The 21,347-nt window shown below is 35.4% G+C and overlaps 1 protein-coding gene across 1 annotated transcript in view; it reads left to right on the top strand.

The window, feature by feature from the left end:
* Positions 1-21,347, top strand: part of VWF (von Willebrand factor) — a 749,192-nt gene that overhangs the window by 171,331 nt on the left and 556,514 nt on the right. The window contains exons 12-13 of the mRNA XM_044087471.1: positions 7,676-7,814; positions 11,877-11,977. Coding sequence (XP_043943406.1) covers positions 7,676-7,814; positions 11,877-11,977 — 240 coding nt within the window. The remainder of the gene's footprint in view (positions 1-7,675; positions 7,815-11,876; positions 11,978-21,347) is intronic.

The following is a 21,347-nucleotide window of genomic DNA, read 5'->3' as shown; positions in this document are numbered from 1 at the left end:
ACAGCGACCATGAAACAGAGGCAAGCCACTTTGCAGTTAAGCCATGATAAGGGCAAATTATTATTCCAGGTATAAAAATCCAAAGGGGGATATTTCATGGTGACTCTTGTCACCATGCTCTTTTGCCTTGCCCTTAACCCATTAAGTTGTCTGCTTAACAGATTAGGTCATAGCTGTAATTTGGCTCCTAGAAAGCAAAAAAGTATAAAGACGTCTCATCTTCTCTTTGTCGGTTATTTAAAACTATATAGCTCATCAGATGAGGAACTGAAAGCACAATTGCAAGTAGTCAAAGATTTTTCATATGATATAAGAATGTCATTTGGTCTTGATAAATGTGCAAAACCAACCTTTAAAGCAGGAAAGCTGCAGCACCAAGAAAACATCAGTTTGGGACAAGAATGTGATATAAAAGAACTTGAGCAAGAAGGAGTGTATAAATATTTGGGAACTGATGAAGGGTCAACAATAAAACATGAACAAATGCAAGTAAAACTTAGTAAGGAATATTTTAGAATACTTAAATTAATCCTGAAAACAGTGTTGACATCCAGGAACAAAATTCAGGCTATAAACCAATTTGCTCTTCCTTTCATATCACACAGTTTTGGAGTGAGTGAGTGACTGACTGGCCCCCAAAAGGTGTCGGATAGGTTGGACAGGAAAACAAGAAGGACGTTTCATGCTCATCATATGATTTATAAAAATCAGTGCATACCAAGATTATATATTCCCCATTCCGAAGGAGGGATGGGCCTACTTGAAATTGATTACATGCATAGATCTGCAAATGTGGGACTGCATACATTGCTGACCCCACAAGACCCAAATGTAGTGAAAGTTTTGAAACATGAGGAGAATAAATTTAAGATGACTCCCCTGTTTAGTTTAGCAGAAGCATATCAGCATCAAGCAGGAACGGAAATCAAACCAGAATTAGATAAAAATCAGGCAGCAACTAAATGTGCCAAAAAAAACAAAAGAAAGAATATAAGGTGAAAGACCAGATGAGAAGACAAGAAATGTGAAAAATGCATAAATATAGTAGTAAGCATAGAAAACTCCTGGAAGAACTTCACGTTGAACAGGATGGAATGCAGGAATTGTTAAGGAGAGGTGAATTCAAACCAAAAGATGAAAGGTTAATGTTGGTGGCCCAAGATAATGGACTTTGGTTTACAAAGTCCATTGAGCATGTGGAAGAAACAGACAAATGTAGGTTTTGTAAAACAGAACTGGAAACAGTTGCACACCTTGTTGCTGGTTGTGATATACTAATGGCAGAAGGACTGATACTGAAAGGCATAATAATGTAGCAAGACTGTTGCACTGGGAATTGTACAAACATTAAAATATTGAAGTATCTGAAGAACACTGGAAAGATGAGCCATAAAGCCTACAATATTCTCAAATATCCTATAAAAACCCCCTCATTATCCAACCTACTTACTATCTATACTACAAACCGATACCTAAGATCCAATGAAAAATCTGTCCTGTCCATCACCAAGGCTAACAATAATGCAGGGAAAGCACTCTACTCCCACACCGTTGCCAGAAATTGTAATTCTCTTCCCCTATCTGTGTCCACTGCCCCCTCCACATCCATATTCAAAAACTCCCTCAAATCGCACCTTCTTAGTACATGGTTATGCCCTTGTATCACATAACCCTACCCATACTACTATTAACTCCCCAAATTCCTCTCTGATCACATGCTGGAGCTTTGATCCCCTGTAGGCTTGGTCATCTGAAAGGGTACTTTTAACTGTAGAATCTTACTTGATATATTTTCTTTTCTTACCAAAGTATGACTGACATTGTCTTTTTACCCATGTTCTATATCTTTTACCTGGAGTGTTTTTATTAATTCTTGTTATATTACTATGCTCATCATACATGATGTAACCTGTTTTGTGTATTATGCTGGATGTACTGTATTTGTATAACTTGATGTTGGAGCTTTTCCCCCCGGGCCTCCGCTGAAAATGGATCTGGTCCAGTCGGAATTTCCCGGTTAACAAATGTAAAATAAATAAAAATAAATAAATAAATAAAGCATCATAAAAAATGATGAAGTCTACATCACATGGGATCACCCAATACCGTCAGTTCAAAAGATAGATGCTAGAAAACCAGATATAGTGGTCCATGAAAAGAAGACAAAAGTAGCACTGATCATTGAAATCACTAAACCCATTGACTACAGTGTCTTGCATACAGACAAACACAAAGTCATAAAAATCAGGATTTGCAGGCAGACATGAGGAATGTGGAAGAAAGATACCCAGATAGTTCCAACAGTAGTAGAAGCAATGGGTCTTATAAAAAAGCATCTACAATAGTATTTAGATATGTTACCAATACATGTAACCCCATATGAATTGCCAAAGGAGTCATTACTGGGTACATTGTGGGTGCTGAGAAAAGCACTTCTGGCTGACATCCTGAAAGAATACTCATTTCATGAACTTTAATCATACTTTGACTTAGGAATGGGGTCCATTCCCATCAAAACCCAAATGATTTGGAGAAATTAAAAAGGATGAAGGAGTATATGTCTACATATATCACCTAACTAGAGCTCTGAAAACGGGGTTTCTAAAAGCAAAACACTGTCGATTCCTTCTATTAAGGAAATATACTCTCCTTCTAGTATGGCATGTACAACTCAGGAGATCTTTTTCAATTCCCAGCAGGTAGTTAATAACTTCTCTTGTTCTCATATTAACAAGGAGAAACTCCACCATGCATTCTTCAATTAGGCATGTTTCCACATAATATATCACTAAACATATTTAGTTTTAAAAAGTAATTTCCACCTAATTGGTGAAACCTCTGATCTCAGTTTCTGTAACATCTTGCTTAATAAATTAATACTTTATACAGTGGTATAATTGAAGCTAGATCCCAAACACAACATTTTGATTTTGCCAACATAAATGTCCAAATTACCTGCAAAGTTTTAGCATCCTCTTTTATCTCCCTACTTTTGTCATATCATATGTGACTTTCAGAATTTCTCTTCCAACTGGACTGACTTGATTTTTCTTACCAAATATGCTAAAACAATAACGTTCTGAACTTGTCAGGTTAAATTTGACTGAGGGATTTGACATCTTTGATTTGTCATATTTTTAAGTCTAGAATAGCTGTAGCTCTTTTCAAAGACATTGTACTAATTAACTGAAGAATATCTGCCAATCCCACTTCTGTTTCAGTTTGGCATTTTGTTGGACCAGTTAGCAGTGGAATTGTTGCTGTCTTTATAGACTGCACAACATTTCCAACCCCAGACTTGAATACTTTATGTCATAGTATGCAGGTTATATTAGACTCATCTTCCTTTTTATAAGCTTATCAGTATAGCTCGCTAGCCATTGTTTCCTCCACATACAGCTTATGCATTCAGTGTCAGTGATACCAGACCTCAAGGATTCAGAAACGTTTTCTAAATCTTTGATAGGGTTTTCAGAAAACAGTGAGATATTACATAATTCCTAGTTTCCTCTGTTTGTTCACTTCTGTGTAAGCAGTCATTTGTCCAGTGTAATGTATTTTGTTAAACTGTGTACTTAACCCACCAGCCAAAGCTGTCCAGGGAATTGAAAACTGGAAAAGGTTCTCTAGGATTGTTCTTATAAAGATGTATTGCATCTCTTTTTGGGCAGTAAAAAAGCTGCATAATGTTTTATAGGATTCCCTCTTACTACGCCTATGACCCTTATTATTTCCTTACCCTTATTATTTCAACAAAATGTGCTTTTGGACAAATTTCATAGAGGCAGAGGTCAGATCTTGACTTATGGTGCTAGAGGTACTTCTCTGCATGCCCATGCAAGGACTGTCCAGTAAGTAAAACAGCAGTACTGCATCAAGGAATCATGTCAAGCTTTTATACATCATTATACCTTTGTTCAACCTCAGCAATGTATTCGATGGTAGGAGGAATATGTTCTTTGGTAATATTGTCAAAAACAGTTTACTATTAAAATATGGAAAGTGAAAAACAAATTGTAGTCAAGAAATCAAAAAATAATGTTGTATCCATAATTTCTACCTGCCTACAATTCCAACCAACCTTTCACTGATGTCTGCATTCGACGTTAAATGAAATAGCAGGAGGTGACATCGGACACCCAAGCTATTTTGTTTAATGTCTCCTAAAACTTTTAATTATATAACACTGGTTTTAGTTGATTTGCAGGGGGCAAGCCCCCCTGCCTCCCTACATCCCCTGTAACTTATATATATTCCAACTCGGAGATCGCACTACAGTGGGCAAAAGGGAAAGTTTTCTGAACCCCACTGTAGTGCGATTTGGTATCAGAATGTCGATCAGCATTAGCGAATGCACACTAGCATTAGCTACTGTGGATTCAAACAGTTCTGTATCGGCATTACGGAAACTGGGAAACATGCATTTGACCTTCACAGTTTTACGTGAATGCCAATACACATTTTAATATTAAACCATCAAAAACATATATGTCTGATAGGATTGTCCTTTCACTTGCCCTGCAAACTCTTTTTCAAGTATTTCAATCATTTTAGCTTTTCATGTGCCTTAATTGAATCCCATTGCAGGTGTTTCCAAGGCTGTATCTCTAGCTCAACTTTTTTTAATTCTAATCAGTAATGTCTCCGCATTTCCACCTCATCTTCTTTCCATTTATATGTCTTGTCAGCAGACTCTGGAAGCACTTTATAATTACAAATGGTCTCCTTCTAGCACTTATTAACATAGAATAGGAAACAAGAGAGAGAGAGGAAGGGAGGGATGAAGGAGAGAGAGACGGAGGGAGGGATGGAGACAGAGAGAGAGAGAAAGAGTGTGAGAGGGAGGGATAAGGTGACAGTAAGGATTCATTAAAGTACCAGATACATTAAAAATGCAAAGTAAAAAGCAACCAAGGAAAAAATAATATGCTCCTATTAACTTCTTCACAGATCTGTCTGTAGCTAACAGGTTTAAGCCTGCCTGATTTCATAATCCATGCATCTTCACAGATCTGTCGGAAGCTAAAGGATTTAAGCCTGTCTGATTTCATAATTCAGGTATTAAATAATGTCTCCTGTTATAATGTTGTCTTTGTACTCCTTAAACTCACCTAAAAGTACATTCCTACTCCTGTATTTACGTGTTCCATTCACACAATTGATTTTTTTTTCTGTTATGTCATTTCTACCTTCTGTTGCATTATTCCCAAATCTGATTTACTGATAAGGTGTGACTTTTTTGCGTAATAGTGTGCAATACCTGTATCTTCAGTTCTCTACACGTTCAAATAACATTACTTCTTGCTCATACTAAGTACTTTATTTCTATGTATTTTTTCTTCTTAAATGCTATCCTATGTATGATTGAAATTATAGGATGTTGTAAGTAGGATGCAGACAATTTAACTCACATTTGGTGTAAAAGCCAAATGTATTCGTATATGTAGATCTTTTCTTCTTAGGTGTACACTGAGAAAATGGGCTTGTTCCAGTCAGTTGCCTCATTTCTTTTGGCATGTATGTGTGTAGAAGAAGATGAAAATGACAATTATGTTTGTGCCTTTCCAAACACCAGACCTTGCTATATTCCATGTTTCTCATAGCTACATCCTGTTACATTAATACAAATGTCTTTTACATCCAATGTTAAACAATATTACATGAAATGTGAGAACTTTCGGAAGTCTCTTATTCACCTTTGAAGTAGACTGCCATATGATGCAACAACCATTAAGTCAAGATAAATATGGAAGTTGTATGGAAATGAAGTGCTGTCCATACCAGCCTGTGTATCTTGTTCTCAGCTGGACATATGGTTAGTGAGTGAAGAGAAAGCAAACAAAAATGATAAACTTGCTGTGTAAGACAGGCCGCCAACTGTATGAAACATCTATATAAAATAAGAAGCATTTCACTTTAAGCTATCCACATCATAAGCAGTCACAATCCATGGTTGTTTCAACTTAGGATGCTATATAATTTAAAAAATGAGAAATTTGGACCACAGCCTGGTCATTATTCCCTTTTCTCTACAGACCTTTTTATATGCCAGCCCACAAGGGCTTCAGGGAAATGACGCTTAGAGTATGTCAAGAAGAGTTAGAAACTTGTTGGTAAGCCATGATACACATAGTTTTTGCTACAGATTAGCTATTCCATTTCAGACTTTACTGTTTTTTTCTGGTCAATATATTGTATTTATTTGACTGTCAAATGATGTGCCTTTATTATTGTACTCCTTACTAAGTTTAGGTTCATAGGTTCATAGGATGATACTAGGTTATTAGCACAGAGGCCCTTATAAGCCTAGCCAAGAATTTCACCTATGTTCTCACAAAGTCAGCACCTGTTTCCCTTGTTCAGCAGGGACACAGGTGGGATCCCAGGGGTGTATTTTCTGTTTCCCATCCAGTCATCCAGGTTCCTCTTAAAGAGGGCTAGAGAGGTACTCTGCTTGACATGGAGAGGGAGTCTGTTCCACAGACTGGGGAGTCTTTGGGACACAAATCTATCCTGCCAACAAGTTCTATTAATGTCATAGACCAGGTTGAGATTTTCACTATGAGTAGGTGAAAACAAATGCACCAAAGATTGGGATCCTCAAACTGCATTCACTGAAAAAACAAATGCTGAAAAACACTTTTTTTCTGCAGGTGGACAAGCCCACACAGCCCCCGAGCTTATATATACCAACTCCATGGTCATATTACCTCAAAGAAGTAGAAAACACCTCCCAAAAAAAGGCATCACTGCCAGTACAACTCACTGACAGTGATTTCCTGTGGAAGAACTCCACTTATTGTGGGGTTGAACCACAGGCATCTGAAGATCGAGAGCTCACTCTTCACCCACCGGTAGGTTAATGCTATACTAGTACTCTTCAGTTTTATACAGGGATACAAAATATGTAACTAGATAGATCTGTAGGCTGACTGAAGCTGCAAGTTCAAATCATAAGGCTAAGCTCTTCTAGCTTAAAAAATAAACAAATAAATCATGCTGACGTACGTGTATCTATCTAGTATTATCTTCCTTTACCCTCCACAATCACCCCCACATTGCCTATAATCTTCCTTTACCCTCCACTATCACCCCCACATTGCCTATAATCTTCCTTTACCCTCCACTATCACCCCCACATTGCCTATAATCTTCCTTTACCTTCCACTATCACCCCCACATTGCCTATAGCTTATACCGCTTATTAGCCCCCTACCTTTGCCACTTTCTTATACTCTCATTCTCCTTTGTCTTATTCTCAGTGACTGTTATTAAGACGTACATTTTATTGTTACAGCAATCACATTGTTAAAGCACGTCGGTAATTAAACCAATAGTACATGCTGTTACGTCTGGTAACTTTGCTGTGTCTGCCTATTGTAATCCATTGAGCTTTTTATAATCATATTTCTACTTGTATTTTTTGTACTTTACTGCCCTTGTGCCCTGGGTCTTGCCTGAAAAGGGTCTTTGGGCTAAAGCACCTACCTGGTTAACAAATGTATAAATATTAGAATAAATAAAATAAATAATAAATAGTTTCTATGTTTGGTTTATTGTATTTATTTATGCATTTTTTATTTATTTATGTATTTACTTATTTTGTATTTGTTTTCTGGGGTAGAACACTGATCTCCCTGGGCCTTTTTCAATAGTAACCTATTTTACGTTTTAGTGTGCAGATGATCCAGATGCAGTCTGTGTCAAGTCGGCATCTGTGCGCCTCCAGGATATGGACAACATGATTATCAAACTCAAGCATGGTGGTGGTGTAGCTGTGGATGGCCAGGACATACAGACGCCCATGATTCAAGGTAAAATTGTAATCTGGTGAATGTTGCATGAAACATGCCTATACAATCATACACACATATTCATGTATACTGAAGTATGTTGCAGTTATATAAATAGCTCTGTTTGTTTAAAAGTAAGCAGATTTAGTTAGAAAGAACAATATAGATGTTCAAGCTGTTGTGGAATAGCTAGAATAGCTGGGATTTCAGCTTTTCATATAACATAGGGCATTTTCTGTTTAGTCAGTTCAACACAAAATGTTTCTCAGATTGTCTAGCTTCATTAAACAGGCAGATGTATACAACCAAGAACAGACTGATGCCCTTTATTCCACACAAAAAAAAGGTATTTTCACCTTACCACGTGACTTACCTGTAACTAGCAGGTTCACATCTCTCTCTCTCTCTCTGTCTTTCTGTTTCAGACCGTCGACATGCTTCTTGCAGGTACATCATACTACTGCCTTACATGTTCCCTGAACATTCCTTTCACCCCAACCTGATCCTCCCAATCTGCTTTTTTTAAACTCCTGACTTCTGCAAATCATTGTTTCTCTTTCTGCTTTTCTACATTTGTTCTTTATCAGAGGGGTTATGTCATTTTACCCATAGTGAATCTCAGCACCACAGATACATGCACCTCACAATGATTGCTGGGAGGTGCTACTTACAGTTTATATATATATAAAACTGTGTGAGGGGGATGTGTTTGTGTGTTTGTGTTTAGCTATATAAATATAGATATGCATATATCTCTCTATGCACATAGATATAGATGTGTGAGTGTATGTTCATGCAACATTACTGATAGCAAGTTGACAGCACCACTATATTAAAACAACATAATCGTCAAAGAAAAATAAAAAAGTAATAAATGCATGGAACGTAGAGCTGATTCAGATTTTTTTTTTTCTGGAGCAGTGTAAATTACTGAACCCACAAGAATAACTGCAGTAGCAGCACTCCTCAGGTGCAAAATCATCATCACTAATTTATCAAATTATGGTTTAGTTTTCCACATATATTTTCTCTGACTAAAGATTGCATTATCTGACCTTAAAAACTGAGTTCCAGTGTGGTGCTATAGCAGTTCAGCACAAAGTTTTATGCGCTTTAAGAGCATTTTGTCCAAACATTACTAAGGCCAGTTATAAAGTATGGAGAAACTCCTCTGAAGGCTTTTCTTATCCCTCTCCTCTGTACAAAAAACACACACACAAACCACCTGGATAAAATAATGCTTTGATCACAGGCACATGCAATGATTTAAATCCATTTTTGTAAACATAATCAAACCTTAACAGCTTTAAATGTATTTTGCTTGCTACTTTACTGCATACTGTAAAGACATCTTAAAAAGCAACATCATTGGCTCAGTGAGCTTATTCAGATTCCATTTAGTTAAACAAGTGCTTTTGGGAGTACCTTACTTATTTGTGGTTTCACTAAGAGGAGCAACTATGTAACCTATAGAAGCCCTAGATACAAATATACAGATGCGTTCATACACACACACACACACACACACACACACACACACACACACACACACACACACACACACTAAATGTAGCATATTCTTAGATCTGTAAATATGCTTTGTTCATTTCTTATCTGAGCACACACGCACACACACACACACACACACACACACACACACACACACACACACACACACACACACACACACACTCACACACACACACACACCCCTAGACAGACATGCATGTCATCATATACTAAAAGGTTCAACTGTTGCACTACTGTTGCATGTTAAAGTTTCAGACAGTATATTTACCTATTTCTAGTGGGTAGAATTTACCATAGTGTTAGAAACCTGTTTGAGCTTTTATCTTATATTTTATTTAATGTAGAAGCTTTATAACAAACTAATTGCCTTACCAGCCACTTGGTTAGCTAACCTCCAATCATAATTAATATTTATGTTTACTTTTAAATACATACCTTAGCATAATCAGTCATTGTACCTAAATAACTATTCTTATATATTATTTTAATTGTCTAGCTTTAGCAAATACATACATTTTACCAAGTGTGATAATTAAGCAATAACCCACAGCTGGTTGTGGGTAATGTTGGATTTACCCATGGTTGGTGTGGTTTGATCACGGGGGTGAAACAAAGTCAACCATGGGTAAATCCAGCATTGCCCACACCCAACCATTGTTTATTGTTATTATACAATGGCATTAAGAGAAAAAATACTTACTTTTCTTTAATAATGCCTTTGTATAATGCGTCCGTGCTGCCCTTCCATGTTTGAAGGTATCCTGGGGCATTTTTGAGGTACTGCTCATGTGTATGGGAGTTGTGTTCCCACGCTTATGCAGTGCATCAGTGCTGTGCAAAGGTCACAATGGAGAAAGGAAGATCTTCGTTGTTTCTTCTTTTTTTTCTTTTTTTTTTATTGAATATAAAAAAGAAACCAAGAGACTTTTTACATTGGGAGAGCCGTGACAGACAAAATAACAGGATAATCAGGTAAGTTTTTTAAGTTTTGTAGAACATACCTAATTATCCTTTTATTTTTGTCTGCCCTGTCTCCCTTGTTTGCTTAAAGTCTTCTGGTTTCTTTTTTTATTCAAAAAAAGAAGGAAAAGTAAAAAATATTATAAGATATACTAACGGGGAAAAGACCGGGCGACTGGACCTTTTTTCGTTAGTATACTCTCGGATGTACAACGGGCATGCTGGTTGGGCTGGCCAACTCATTTCTGAATATTAATGACCAACCATTGTATAATCACTTATATTTCATGTTATTATTGCCTTTTGTACTGGAGTTTTACCTCCCCAGGCATCAGCTGAAAAGGGGTTACTTGTTACCCAAATCCAGCCTTCCCAGTAAACAAATAATAATAACAATAATTTTATAGTATTTTAAAGTTTGCTTAATGGAATTACTTTTCAGTTTCATAGCGAATTTCAACAGATTAATAGTCAGATGGTTGCCTCGCATGAGATCTAAATGGAGGTATCGCAGCAGCTTTCAGTGCACATTTTATTTGCTTTAGATACCACATCATTGATATGATTTCTTATATTTTACCCTGATGATCTTTTCATATTCTGCTGTGATATACCATCTATAAAAGCTATCATAATAAATTGGTAAATGTTATACATAGTCTATAATGAATCATATCATAAATGTATAAAGTTTATCTGCATCTAGCTATTTTTTAAAAAGTACAGAAATGCAAATACATAAAACTGTGATCCCTGTGCATATGCATGCCAGTTTTACCAGCTAGATAATTAAGACTTGCTTATGTTTTAGTTTGCCACACCCTTCAGAGACAACTGGCCTTGCTAAAGCACTTCCAATCATCTATCATAGCTTAAGTATAAAATAAAACCATTATTTGTGCTACTTCTTTAAAGCAGGCAGCAGCTAAGTTGATGTGTCTTACATTTCTGAAGACTTCAAATAAATGTTCTTGTCAACAACTATCTAGTTTTCCTCCCCAAAAATGCCAAAATGCATTGATACTGAGTACATGGCTGCATGTGTGTGTTTCCATTCACATGTCCATCAGATGTTTTTTTGTATGCTGCTTTTCTCAACACCCAGTTTTAGTTATACCCCAGCTTCTAGTTTGAGAGACCAAGAATGCAGAATTCCATAGTTGTCCACTGAGAAATAAAGAGCAGACTGTTTTATATTATCTATTATATATATATATATATATATATATATATATATATATATATATATATATATAGATATAGATATAGATATATAAAGGTATGCAATCTGCTAATACCTGGTTTTATGACTTGTATATTACAGAACTTTTTTTGCATTGTAATTGGGTAAAAAAATGCATTTGAACCACTTATACTTTCAAACACAAGACTAAGCATTAAAAATCAATAACTACACAGGTAAGATTATGCTCGGTTTTGGAATCATTTCTTAGTTTTATATTCTTTTTTACTCATTTCTCACTTAAGAGCTACTCAAACTTTAAGTTGGCACACATAATTATTGTTTCTGTGACTTTCTGGTTTGATTCTCTGTTATTTACTCTGGATTATTTATTTTTGTTCACGTTTAAGGTGCTCTCCGCATTCAGCGATTACTAATGTCTTCAGTCCGCCTTATCTACAACAATGACATCCAGATTGACTGGGATGGCCATGGAAGACTGACATTAAAGGTGTGTCTTCTTGTTGCACCATATTCATTGTTGATAAAATCTCAACATTTTGTCAAATCATACAGTTTTACAAGCTAAATCTTTATAGAATTTGTGCTCAGGATGTTCAGATATGCCAGAAAGACTTGTAGTGCTGTCTGTAATATAAAAACGTGTCAAATAAACCATCAGCAACAAAGGAATTGCTTGACTAACAAGTTATTAAATAAACATAATGATTTATCTTTGGCTAATCATCAAATGCTAAATTGTTGCAAATAAAGTAGTGAAATTCAAGCTGACCAATAGCCCTAGAATCAAATTATTGTGCACAGTTTATATGGTTTTACAGGGGTTGGGGTGCACCCAATTTCATTCCCCAGTATCTATCCTTTGCTAAATATTCTTGATCTCCAAATAAAGTAACTCTTAGGTTGAATCACATCAGAGAAGAGGTAACTCTGATTTCAAAAGAGAGCTAACTTTTCATTTTACTATAAGGTTTTGAGACCTTATAACTAGTATATTGAGAGACTGAAGATGTGTTTGTGAAGCCTCCACACAAAAGCATGTGGCAAAGCTCACCCCACCTCAAAAGCATTCATTTAAAGTAAACTGCTTTACTGTTTCCAGAAAAAGTGTTGCCACTGATTCAAGCTCATTATTTGGTATACTTTATATTTAATACGCAATATTTCAGGTTTCAGTCGAGAATAATCCAATAAAATATTATGGTTCCATTACTAACCATTCTGCGTCATGGCTGAATAAAACTTTCTCCTCTAGCACTTAAAAGACTTAAGTACAGCTGTATACAAAGGTTGTTCTCCATTTGTCCTGCCAATAAATACTCAGGGCATACCTTGGAATTAATATTTTTTTCCTAGAAACAGCATGTTTAATTTCCACATTGAATCTATTAAAGTCCTTAAAAGAATGTTATGCAAGCTGTCCATAAATTTCTGCTGAGTACAAAAACTAGTTGTTTGATATTAATGCTTACCATTAATTGCAACTTATTCAAAAATATTTATGTTATCAAATGTTTATTCCACTAATATGAAGCAAAATAAAACTACATAGAATTTTCTAAAGTTGTTCCACAAATGTTAATATCCACACAACTATATGATCTAGTCATCAGTACAGCATCCATATGACAACTTGTACTTGTAAGCTTGAACTATGGATATGTATAACTTATACTGCATATACGTAAATAAATAGTATTGCGTCTGTGTAATTTTCTTTCTACAATAGTTTAAAATATATTTTATGATTGCTTTTGTTTTACAAAAATATATATATATATATATATATATATACAACACTGCCTATATTCTGTCTCAACCCCCCCCCCCCCAAATGCACATTTTAGATTTCACTAGTAGTATAACAAAAGTAGAGATGCTATAAAGGAAGTGTCTGGATGCAGGCTTTTTGGATTTCATTAAGCTCTTTGTCACAGTGACTCACAAAATGTTTTGGTAAACATCAACGAGCTGAGGTTGAGGGGCACAAAGCTGGCATGACATATTGTGGCAGAGAGTTATATAGTAGATATTAGACTAGATATTATATATCTCATATGATAAAAGGGAACTAAATGGCAAAGTACCAGGAGGTGTATTGCTGGGGTTGATACATTTTAAAATATTTGTGTCAGATACTTGTTCATTCACAGATATATTAGCAACCTTGGAGAAGGAGTAGGTAAATAGTGGGAGTGTAGAAGGCCACTTCCCCCACAGTGGGAGGTACAGGAGGATTGAATTGCTCCTATAAAAAATGCATTAAGGTTGCAAAACAGATCTTGGGAATTTGATTTTTTTTTTTTACATTTTTAAGCATTAGGACCTCCAGTATCAGGTCTTTTTTTCTGCCAATAATGAACAATTTTAGAAAGGACTGGTGACCTAGAATTGATTTTTTTTTTTTGCATTCTATATTCCCCACAGGGCTGAACCAGATGCCTCACCTATTGGGATCTAACATTCCCTTCCTTCATTCAACAGTTGCAGGAGTCAGGAAATCCTGGGCAAGGAGAGAACTTTGTGATGTATTTGTTCCTGTCTGGGAATCCCCTATGGACAAGGAGAGATGGAAGGTAAAGAGCTGACCAGTTTCCTGGACTTGTGGGACAGCCTACCATCTCCCACAACATAGCAGCTCCCTCTTTCTCTCCCCTGTGGCAGCTCTTCTGAACTCCTGTCTAACCATGCTGCAAGATAAAGTTTGCTTCAGCATGTTGAATTCCTCTCAGCTCACCGTGTGACTTGCACATGGCCATGCAAGCTGAGTAAACTCAAGTTCCATGGTGTAAACACTTAGTACTACCACAAGGTGTCACCCAAGTGATGAACCAGAACCACCTTCTTCCCCTCAGGATGGACAAACTGGCAGTGGCTACTCCCTTCCATCCTCCCACACCAGTGCCTGCAGGCAACCAAACTGCTTTTCGAACTTTGATCATTTGTCACATAGTCAAGGCTTTCTCCCCATATGCAAATGATATGGCATATAGACTTGAGTTTTGAGGCATTTTTGCTATAATCTTGTCTCTTCAGACCTGACTCTTCTTCAACCAGTAGACAGGACCTGCTCCCACCATGGAAAGTACTAGAGCAATTTTACCTAATGCCATATCAATATGGAGCAAACCAGGCATTGCCCAGAGACAGCAAAGATTTGGAGTTATTAATTATAAAAGATGGCAGTATGGGAAGATAATTGTTCTAGGGAATATAGCTATAAAAAAATGGTGATAGGGAATCATTTCCAAAATAAGGAGAGAAACAGCTGAGAGGAAAATGTATGTCACAATGTCAACTATTTAATTTACCAGTAAGCTGCACATTTAAGGCAGCAGCAGGATGTTTATCATAACAGTCATACCTCTCAACTGACTAGTTTATCACAGAATATCCAGATTTTTGCCTTTTATTTTTGTCTGTCCCTCATAAAACATGTGCTTTTCTTGCAAATCATTGAAGATGGATGTCACTGAATAATAACAAACATTTGCGTTTCAGACTTTATATCCCTCAGAAAAATGCATGCTAGTACAAAACCTTTTAGTATATTAACTTTTTAAGCTTGTAAGGGCAATATTGTAAAATTGTCCCTATTTTTGGGTCTTTGTCCCCCATTATTGTTGGCTATGTCCCAATTTCTTGTGTGAAAAGGTTAACTTGAGAAAAACTGCATTCACATATTTCTCACTCTTTATCTGTTAACTTATGCAGACTGAAAGATGAAGTAAGACACTTGCATACAGTTACTTATTAGACTATGAAATAAATCAATACAGTAAATAAACAAACAAATACATAATTCTCAAACTGAATCTCAGAAAATGATTTAAACATCCAGGCAATACTTGCTAATAGAGAAATGCATACTGGATCAATTAACATTTAAATGTTAAATTACATCTGTGTCAATCTGCACTGAATTGGTATAAATCTATGTATTAGTTGATCTTGTGCTTGGTGTTTGTCTAAAGTAAGCACCTTTGACTGTTGACAATTTAGCTACAATTTATTAGAAATAATAATAATATGCTCATTTTGTTTTCATTTTTCAGATTTTTAAGAAAGAAACATAGATTTTGATGAATGCAGATATTTACTTGGTCCACATGGTTTACATTTTCCCCTAATTCAAATTCGGATAGTACATTGCAAAGATCTTTTTCACTCTTGAGTTGTTGTTTTTTTTTTTTTTTTTTTTTGCTGTTTTTCTTTAAGGAGGTTGTTCCTGTGAATCAAAATCTTTTTGCAAAAAAGGCTTTCTTGAGTTTGTCCTGCACTATCCAGTGTGTGTCTTTGTACTGTGTTTGTAACTCCTTTCTTTTGTAATATGGCATCAGCCACTTGGACTCTATGGATTCTCATGAGCTGTGAAATTGTTTCTATTATATCCACATTATTTTTTATTGTATTATACTGCATTTTTAAAAGTTATTTCCTTCTGTCTATATATGGCTTTTTTTTTAAACTATCACATTTCTTTTTTTTTCCTGTTCTGCCTATGCCTTATCAATATTTTTGTAAAGATGTACCAATTGCATAGGAAGAGAAAGATAACAGCTTTTTATTTCTACTGGTGATGGCTTTTTCTGTACGTCAAGCACATCAGTGCTTTTGTACAAAATTTATCATTGTTTGCAAATCTTTATATAATATTACAATGTTGTGATTTCATAATATATGTACAAAATAGGTTCTAGAGCCTTGAGTTGGCCATTAAGGAGCATGGATCCAACTTTGTAAGTCAAAACCTACGATCATCAACCATACCTGATATCAGGGCATTTAAAAAAAAACGTCAGTGCAATGTATTCATGGACCTAAGATGCAGTATTCATTTTTTAAGCATAGAAAATGTGGAAGTTTGGAATGACTTATAAAGTAAAATAAGATTTGGTGAATGAGAATAAGAAGCCTAGGATTTTAACTCTCATGTAATGATTATTAAGACTTAAGTGCATTATTCTCAGCACTTCTTCGATGGATATCAACCATAAAATACAAAAATGGATCTTTTCAAAGTAAGCAATTATAAACTTTTCCAATTGCGATAGTTATTCATTATGAAAAAAAAAGCTGAATACTCAAATAAATTTAGATCAATGAGTCTGTATTTATTCAAATCTGTATATTTTACTGAATAACTGCAAACATTTGCATTATATTTTGTTATAGGTCTTAATAGAGATTTAAGGAATTAATTTAAGACCATACAATGCCTGAGGCTTTTCCATAGGTTCCTGATTTCTTCTGCTCCTAGTATCAGATGCTTGAGTCACAATCCAATGACTTACTAATCACTAATGCTGCCTTATCGTCGAAAATTACTGCCAGTGTGGTTTGCTATGTGTATGCCAGCAGCTATTCTTTTGTTTTGGGAGATTCCTTCCTTCTTCATATTTATGAAACTCTGGATGTGATATATAAATATCTACAGGGTATGAGGGGGTTTGTTTTGGGAGATTCCTTCCTTCTTCATATTTATGAAACTGTGGATGTGATATATAAATATTTACACTGTATGAGGGGGTTAGAGTTTGAGTTTTCAACCTTGTGTATTTCAGATATTTGTTTTTGGCATTATGCTTTGTTGGCTTTTAGGCAATCAGTATAGTAGAACTAGTGGGCGGCTGCAGTGGTGCAGCGGTTAGCATTGCTGCCTCACAGCAAGAGGTTTTCCAGTTTGATTCTCAGCTGGGGTGCCTTCTGTGCGGAGTCTGCATGTCCTCCCTGTGGTCACGTGGGTTTCCTCTGGGTGCTCTGGTTTCCTCCTCCATCCCAAAGACATGCTGTAGGTGCATTGGACACTCTAAATTGGCCCTAGGCACTAGTGCATGCGTGTGTGTGCCTTCTGCGGAAGGTTGGGTGCCGGGCTGGCAACTTGACACCGTAAAACTCGACTGCCAATCATGAGCAGACAGGTGATTTACTGTGGTGACCCCCTAACCGGGAAAAGCTGAAAGAAGAAGAAGTATAGTAGAACTATTGTCACAAAGCCAATGAGCTAAAGAGAGCTCTAATTTTAGTATAACATTTTCTGATGATTTCTTTGATACTTGGGTATAAAATTGTGCTTGTAATCAACAGTTATTCCGAAATGTCTATACGTTTTTACATGATCTTAAACTGAGTTTTAATAGCATAGGCATATATGTTTTCTCCATCACTAAATATGTAACAAAGCTCTCTTTTGTTTTAAATGTAAGTCCACTTTTAATGGAGTATTCATAAAACTTGTTGATCTTGGATTGATGTAACAACTGCCTCCAGCTCAAGATGATCTGCAAACCTTGCACACTAGAACTGATGTTTGTTGCACTCCACATGTACAATTATTACATTCTGGCAAGCCCTTTTGTATGTTGACCCCAAATGATTTATTAAACAACTATTCAGCAATCCATTGTCCTATGTGAGAGTTAATTTTTTGCTGTTTAAGTCCTTTTGAATCATCACATGGAAGAAGACTGTCAGAGACTTTTGATGGATCCAAATGCATAACATCAACTGGAGATCTTTCAGTAATGATATCACTGACTGTATAGAATTAAATGAGGTTTGTTAATAATATCACTGGTGGTATAGAAGTAATGAGGTATGTTGATGATATCACTGATGTTTGTATAGAATTAAATGAGGTTTGTTAATGGTATCACTGATGTTTGTATAGAATTAAATGTGGCTTGTTAATGGTATCACTGATGTTTGTATAGAATTAAATGTGGCATGTTAATGGTATCACTGATTGTATAGAATTAAATGAGGCTTGTTAATGGTATCACTGATGTTTGTATATAATTAAATGAGGCTTGTTTATGGTATCACTGATTGTATAGAATTAAATGAGGCTTGTTAATGGTATCACTGATGTTTGTATATAATTAAATGAGGCTTGTTTATGGTATCACTGATTGTATATAATTAAATGAGGTTTGTTAATGGTATCACTGGTGCTCATATAGAATTAAATGAGATTTGTTAATGTTTTCACTGATTGTATGGAATTTAATGAGGCTTGTTAATTGTATCACTGATTGTACAGAATTAAATTAAGCTTGTTAATGGTATTACTGATTGTATAGAATTAAATGAGGCTTGTTAATGGTATCATTGATTGTATAGAATTAAATGAAGCTTGTTAATGATATCACCGATTGTATAGAATTAAATGAGTCTTGTTAATGTTATCACTTATTGTATAGAATTAAATGAGGCTTGTTAATGGTATCACTGATGTTTGTATATAATTAAATGGGGCTTATTAATGGTATCACTGATTGTATAGAATTAAATGAGGTTTGTTAATGATATCACTGATTATATAGAATTAAATGAGGCTTGTTAATGGTATCACTGATTGTATAGAATTAAATGAGGCTTGTTAAAGGTGTCACTGATGTTTGTATAGAATTAAATGATGCTTGTTAATGGTATCACTGATTGTATAGAATTAAATGCGGCTTGTTAATGTTATCACTGATTGTATAGAATTAAATGAGGCTTGTTAATGGTATCACTGATGTTTGTATATAATTAAATGGGGCTTATTAATGGTATCACTGATTGTATAGAATTAAATGAGGTTTGTTAATGATATCACTGATTATATAGAATTAAATGAGGCTTGTTAATGGTATCACTGATTGTATAGAATTAAATGAGGCTTGTTAATGGTGTCACTGATGTTTGTATAGAATTAAATGATGCTTGTTAATGGTATCACTGATTGTATAGAATTAAATGCGGCTTGTTAATGTTATCACTGATTGTATAGAATTAAATGAGGTTTGTTAATGGTATCACTGATTGTATAGAAATAAATGAGGCTTGTTAATGGTATAACTGATTGTATGGAATTAAATGAGGCTTGTGAATGGTATCAATGATTGTACTGAATTAAATGAGGCTTGTTAGTCATGACCTAGAATTCATGAAACCAGTTTAGATTATATTGGATTTATTAATAGTTTTTTGGAATACTTTTTTAGTAGAACTCATTTTAAACATTTTCACATTTCACATTTAAAATACAGATATAAGACATATAGGTTATAAATATTGAAAGCTGACTTTTATCAGCGCCTCTGTAGATTTATGTGGCCAGCTGCTTCTTTGGTAAAACTACTTCTTTAATTATAGATGGAGAAAATCTTGAACTATATATATCTGAAACCGATATTTTAAAATAAGTAGTAGTTCTTTTGAATTATTTTCAATAAAAAATCCAGAAATAAGGAAGTCAGGACTCATACTGCAATTAACTTTTTATGGTATTCAATGTTTCCCAAATATTTAATTTTGTTTTTCTAAATAAACAAACGATCTTTATGCTTCAGTGAACTCAGATTCATTGAAAAGACAAATATTAAGAATGTAGAAAAATAATCAATTAGAACAAAGGTTAATGTTGTACAACGGATGATCATTTTATTGTTAAATTTTTAACATGAAGTCATTGCTCTCAGCAGTCCAAAATCCACGTCTTCACTCCTATTACAGTGAAACAAGTGCTTGAATAAAACCTCAGGCTGATGCTTTGTGCAGTTTTTTGCAATCCCCAAAATGTTATGACCTCCCCAAAAAATCCTATGTTTCGTCACTCCATTACTTTTTGTGTATTGGTAGGCTTTCTTTGTGTTAGGGTCAGACTGCTGTGAGATGAAAAAATGTGTGATGATTTCTCATATTAGAACTCTTTATGTTCACCTGAGCTATATGTACAAAAGGCTCTATGATTAAATATTTTCTTTCATGTTTTTTTTTTTGCCTAGCCTAGTTGACCAGTTGCATTTTTGTGGGCTTTAGAAGTGGCATTAAGTCTACCATCATTGAATGTAGTGCTATTATACATATACATCAATATTTCTGGTTGAGCATTAGAGCTGAAAATAGCTCTGTGTGCAAAGACAAATATCATTAACTGAATTGACCATATTCAGTCATGCTTAAATTTGTGAACACATCCATTTCTCTTTGAAGATTTTGCCCTAAACCACTAACAGTGATCAACATTTGCCCTCTTTAGTAATGGGTGCTAACTCTAACCTTAACTCTAATGCTGTCACTTCCCTCAACCCTAACCCTATACCTTACCTTCATAAAAATCTTCCCGTAACACTGCAAGTTTGTTTGTGTCTTTCGGCTTTTCCTGGTTAGGGGTTGCCACAGCGGAACTCCGGTCCGCTAATGATTGGTAGTTGATTTTTACGTGCCGAGTTACCAGCCTTGACGCACAACCTTCAATGAAGGCACGCCCATTCACACATGTCTCCATGCAGAAGATGATCTAACTGTGAATAGAACTGGACAGCGTCTTACTGTGAGGTGACAACGCTACCACAGCACCACCACCGCGGTCCCGTAACACTGCAAGTATTCAGATGAATTTGAGGCTACTGTTATGGGGGACTGAAGTGTTAATATCAGAAGAGGAAATAGTTTTCTTTTCTTGATATTATTTAATTTATTTTTTGTTTTCATTATTGTGTATGTTTGAACTTTTTTGTCCTTATTTTCAATTCAACATTAAATTAGGTTGACCATACACAATAGAACCATATATATAAAAACATAGTCCCATTTGGTGATGGGGTTTTTCAATTTGTACTTATATCATGAATACTAGCAAATAAAAATGAGCACTATGCAGAGAGTATCTTCTTCACATGCACACTTTCATTATAGTTTCATTATATTTTAAACTTTGTAGTGTAAGATAAATTGGGAAGGGACTCTGGCTGACAAAGTTCGCAGACGATTGCAAGTTGGGAGCTATTATTAACTTCCCAAGTGATGTTGACATCTTACAGACAGGCCTCACTGAGACCAACAACTGGTGTCAGAACCATGGCCTTAACCTC

This window comes from Protopterus annectens, chromosome 11.part0 (genome assembly GCF_019279795.1).
Source record: "Protopterus annectens isolate FY-2018-M chromosome 11.part0, PAN1.0, whole genome shotgun sequence".
NCBI classification, from domain to species: Eukaryota; Metazoa; Chordata; order Ceratodontiformes; family Protopteridae; genus Protopterus; species Protopterus annectens.
The sequence above is the reverse complement of the archived record's forward strand: the minus strand, read 5'-3'. Positions and strand labels throughout refer to the sequence as shown.